The sequence below is a fragment of the Caloenas nicobarica genome, chromosome 28 (genome assembly GCF_036013445.1).
Source record: "Caloenas nicobarica isolate bCalNic1 chromosome 28, bCalNic1.hap1, whole genome shotgun sequence".
NCBI classification, from domain to species: Eukaryota; Metazoa; Chordata; class Aves; order Columbiformes; family Columbidae; genus Caloenas; species Caloenas nicobarica.
The window spans coordinates 4725309-4730153 of NC_088272.1; the positions used below are offsets into that span (position 1 = coordinate 4725309).

Consider the following 4845-nt stretch of genomic DNA (forward strand, 5'->3'; position numbering starts at 1 on the left):
AACCTGCCCTGGGTAACCCCTGTCACCTTCTCTTTCAGACACCCAGAAATGGGGTCAGGGTGGACATGCTCTGGGACACAGCCTTTAGTTACCCTGCTCACTGTCCTGGTTTTATCAGAAACAAGTTTCTCTTTTAGTGAATTTCCCTGTCATCTAAAGTCTTCTTACTAACTGCAGTTTTCCTGAAAGTTAGATACATGTTTTGGTAGACATAGCAATGGAATGCAAGGTCATTGATAATGATGCATCTCGCGAGATATGCAAGCAGGAGGTGAACTGAAAATTGACCAACTAAAGTATTCGATCCCATTAACGTCATACTTCATATAAAAGTGGGGGATCACGAGGATCTCGTCCCTGTTTTCCTTATGGCCAGCATTGGGAGAGGACCTTGCGAGTTGTCCCTGCAAACTGAGGGCTAGTGACAGACTGAATCCAGCTCCGGTTGGCTGCAGTGTCCAGCCCAGGACTTCGGGTGCCGGCCCCACATCTGCCGGAGCAGTTGCCGGGACTTTCAAGATTGGTTTTGTATATTTTGTATTATTTTATCTATTTCATATTAGTAGCATTAGTAAAACATTTTTAATTTTTCCAACTCTCTTGTCTCTGTCCTTCTTCCTCCTCCCAATTGCCTGTCCTTAGTGGGATGAGGGGAGAGGGAGGGGCTGAAGGGGGAAGGGGTGGAAGAGGGAGTTAACAATACATCTGCCACGGTTTTATTTTCACCCCGCAAGCAAACCACAGCACTCAACCATTGGCCATTTTGAAAAGTGCACACAATGTGTGAGAGCTGCCAGTGGTCAGGGAGTCCCCCCAGTCTCCATGAGCTTTCCAAGATGTTGGAGAGTGGCCTCACTGTGACATGGTCCTTCTGTCTCAGCTCCTGGGATGCTGCCCCTCCTGTCCCATAGACTGGAAAGGATTGTGTTGGTTCCAGTGACCCCTGACTTGATCCCCATCCACTGCTGGTTGTTCTGCCTTCAGTCACAGAGGCCTGGGAGACCTTGCTGGTGAAAATGGAGTACAAGAGACACAGAGAATATCACTTCTTTCCCTTATTAAATCAATGAGTGGCCACAAGGTGTCTTTGTTTCTCCTTTCCTGAACTAGGAACAGCTCATTATGGGGCCCTTGAATTGCCTTACAGGTCTAGACTGAGTTTTGCTCTGGCCTGTTGCTGTGCTTGGAGGCTGCTGTCCTTGAAGACCAGATGAACTAACTTCTGCCACCCTGCCTTGGCAGTTTATTCCATCCGTGTCACAGCTCTGTCTACAACACTGACAGCTCCAGCTCAGCCAGTCAGGTCCCTGGCTGAGGACATTGCCTCACATCTGGGCTGAACCACCCCAGCTGTGGCACCAGGAAACCTCTGAGTCGCCCCATGGAAACCTGGTACCAAGTGTCCAAGATCCCATGTGTGCAAAGGCTTTGCTTCAGAGCACAGACATGACATGGCCAGAAGATTGCCGAATGTCTCTCTAGATCTAGGAGTATAAACCCAGTATATAATCCCTAAATTCATTCCGGTGAACATATTCCTCCCCCAGTTTGCAGAAATTAGATCCTTTGCTGTAACCTTTCTGGTGTCCTGTCTAATAATGGGACAAGAAAAGCTGATTCTCATACCAATTTATTTTCTAATAGGAAGAATACAATGCTGTCAAGAAGTGTGTCTGCAGAGGAGAGAGAATACATCAATGAGTACTTCAGGCTGTTTGAAAGGATGTGCCCCTGGAGCCCCAGGGACAGCTGGAGGGAGCCCAGAGGGGACAGAGGAAGGGACATCATGGGCTGCTTCTGTGCTGCTGAGCTGGGCCGGGCTCCTGGGACAGAGGGAGCTCATGGCAAGCGGCAGCGCTGCAGAGAGACAGCTCTGCCCAGGAGCAGCTCCTCTGCAAAGCGCAGCAGGGCTGAGGGCTCTGCCTGCAGCACCGAGGGGAGACGAGCCAGGGAGAGACAGGGAAACGCAGTCTGGGGTGGGAGGATGCTGAGAGATCACTGTGGGAGAAATCTTCGCAGATATGATGCCTGTGGCTGCAGGGCATTGCATCTGCAGATCATGGTAGGATCTCAGAAAGCTGTCACATTGCAGAGCCTGCAAGAGATGTAAGTAAAACTCTCAGAGATTCTCTGATGCAAAGGAAGAGGATGTGCTGCAGAGCAGGGATTGCCTTCTGCACCGTCAGAGTGACAAGACATGAATGCTGTGTTCTGCCAAGGATGGCTGTGGGGTGTAAATGTAAATGTGCAGGCAGGAGTGCCCAGGGCTGTCCTGCAGAGCAGGGTCCCTGCACCCCAGGGCTGTGCCGGGGCAGGGACTCTGCCGCCTGCCAGGGTCAGCGCTCAGCCTGCCCGGGGAGATCCCAACAACACTGAGGGGAGAAGCTGTGGGGGGAAGGACCGACCCCAGCAGGGCAGCGTCCTTCTGCTGCTGGCTTCTCCGTCGGTCAGGGCTGCTCTTCCAATGGGAGGTTTCTAGGAGAAGATCTATACAGGTATTACTACAAAGATAAGGAGTTTTCCCAAGTCTGTCCTTTCAGTTTCCTATTCCAAGACTTGGGGAGTGGGGGGATGGAGGAAAGGATAAATGAAAAAGGAGCTCTCCAGTTTTAACAAGTCACTGAGACTCCTGAACTGCAAGTCTGAGTGATCAGCCGATCTGCCAGAGGCCTTGTAACATCCCTTCAGCCACCCCTCTGCCCATGGACAGCAGCAGCATCACCTTGGCTGGACACATCTGGCTTAGATGGACCTGTTCTTTTTTGCAGCCAGCAAACCTCTGCTCTCAGCAGTCCTGGTGGCTTTTCAGGGTAACATGGCAGTGTGATCAGCCTCCATCTCAGAAAGGTGCCAGCCCAGGGCAGCTGGAGCAAGACAGAGGGACAGAGCAGCTGCCCTCACTCTGCACTGACCCACAGGCATCCTCTGGTCTCGCAGGACTCGCTCTGTTCTCCCTGAGTGCAGCAGAAATGCTGAGGGTTTCTGACACATGAGAACACTCCCCAGGGGGGTTGCAGGATTGGATTAGATGATCTTTCAAGGTCCCTTCCAATCCCTAACATTCTGTGATGCTGTGATTCTCTGAAGCTGTAAAAAAACCTTTCAAATTTCATTTTACCATCCTGTTTCATTCTCTGTCACTGTGCAGATGCTGACAGGCCCTTCTGCACCAGCAGCAGTTTCAGATGACAACTTTGAACCCCAGGTGTGTCACCTGCCCCCCGTTCCATGACCCCTGCTGCAGAGCAGGGCTGACTCCTGGGCAGCCAGCGGGCACAGGCCCTGCTCCTCACGGCACCTCCAGCCAGCACCACCCAGGGCTCAGCCACGGACCCGAAGGGAGGTCTGGAAAAGGACAAGGGGTGTGGAGCAGGGGAGGGTGTGTGAGAAATGGCTTTGATTTTGCTCAGAGAAGTGTCCCCTATCTTTTCATTTTCTTTTCGCGTATGACAGTGTCCACGCCCAGATACAGCAAATGTCCAACAGCAGCTCCATCACCCAGTTCCTCCTCCTGGCGTTCACAGACACACGGGAGCTGCAGCTCTTGCACTTCTGGCTCTTCCTGGGCATCTACCTGGCTGCCCTCCTGGGCAACGGCCTCGTCATCACCACCATAGCCTGTGACCAGCACCTCCACACCCCCATGTACTTCTTCCTGCTCAACCTCGCCCTCCTCGACCTGGGCTCCATCTCCATCATTATCCCCAAATCCATGGCCAACTCTCTGTGGGATACCAGGGTCATTTCCTATGCTGGATGTGCTGCCCAGGTCTTCTGTGTATTTTTCTTGTTTGGTGCAGAGTATTTTCTTCTCACCATCATGTCCTACGACCGCTACATTGCCATCTGCAAACCCCTGCACTACGGGACCCTCCTGGGCAGCAGAGCTTGTGTCCACATGGCAGCAGCTGCCTGGGCCACTGGGTTTCTCAATGCTCTGCTGCACACGGCCAATACATTTTCACTGCCACTGTGCAAGGGCAATGCCCTGCACCAGTTCTTCTGTGAAATCCCCCAGATCCTCAAGCTCTCCTGCTCACAGTCCTACTTTAGGGAAGCTGGGCTTCTTGTGGTTACTATCTGTTTAGGATTTGGGTGTTTTGTGTTCATTGTGCTGTCCTACGTGCAGATCTTCAGGGCCGTGCTGAGGATCCCCTCTGAGCAGGGACGGCACAAAGCCTTTGCCACGTGCCTCCCTCACCTGGCCGTGGTCTCCCTGTTCCTCAGCACTGCCATGTTTGCCCACCTGAAGCCCCCCTCCATCTCCTCCCCATCCCTGGACCTGGTGGTGTCTGTTCTATACGCATTGGTGCCTCCAGCAGTGAACCCCCTCATCTACAGCATGAGGAACCAGGAGCTCAAGGAGTCCATTAGGAAAGTGATTTCATGGGCGTTTGTCAATACTGACCATCTTTCCATCACTGTCCACAAATGATGTCTAATTGTATCCCAATGCAGGCCTGTACCCTGTTTTATCCCTTTTACTTCGTTAGCATTACCCATATTGTTATTTATGGTTGTTATGTTTGTACATAACTGTTCATATTTAGCTCACTATCCTGAAAAACGGACCCATTATAAATAGTTTTAAAACACCTGAAACCTGTACAAATGTTTTTCTAACACTGTGTCAGAGCTTAGTCTCCCATAGCATCTCTGTAACAAAATGACATCTCCAGAGTGCAGTTCCTCAAGATTTGATTGTTCTTCCAAAGCTGTTTTCAACAACAGGCCCAGGAATTTCCCTCAAAAGGGCCTGAGGAAAAAGCTCGATGTCACCTTGGAAGCTGATTCACAACAGAGTTGTGATTTAAGACACAACCCTTGCTGTCTGTTGACAGTGGA

General features: G+C 51.3%; 1 protein-coding gene across 1 annotated transcript; it reads left to right on the forward strand.

Moving 5' to 3' along the window:
* The first annotated feature begins 3475 nt into the window (after positions 1–3475).
* On the forward strand, positions 3476–4435 carry LOC135999518 (olfactory receptor 14C36-like). Its single transcript, XM_065653088.1, has one exon. It carries the CDS (start codon positions 3476–3478, stop codon positions 4433–4435), a length of 960 nt encoding a protein of 319 aa, XP_065509160.1.
* The last annotated feature ends 410 nt before the right edge of the window (positions 4436–4845 follow it).

Bases quoted from the DNA above. Each gene is read 5' to 3' on its own strand.
- LOC135999518 (XM_065653088.1), top strand. From the start codon at position 3,476: ATGTCCAACAGCAGCTCCATCACCCAGTTCCTCCTCCTGGCGTTCACA.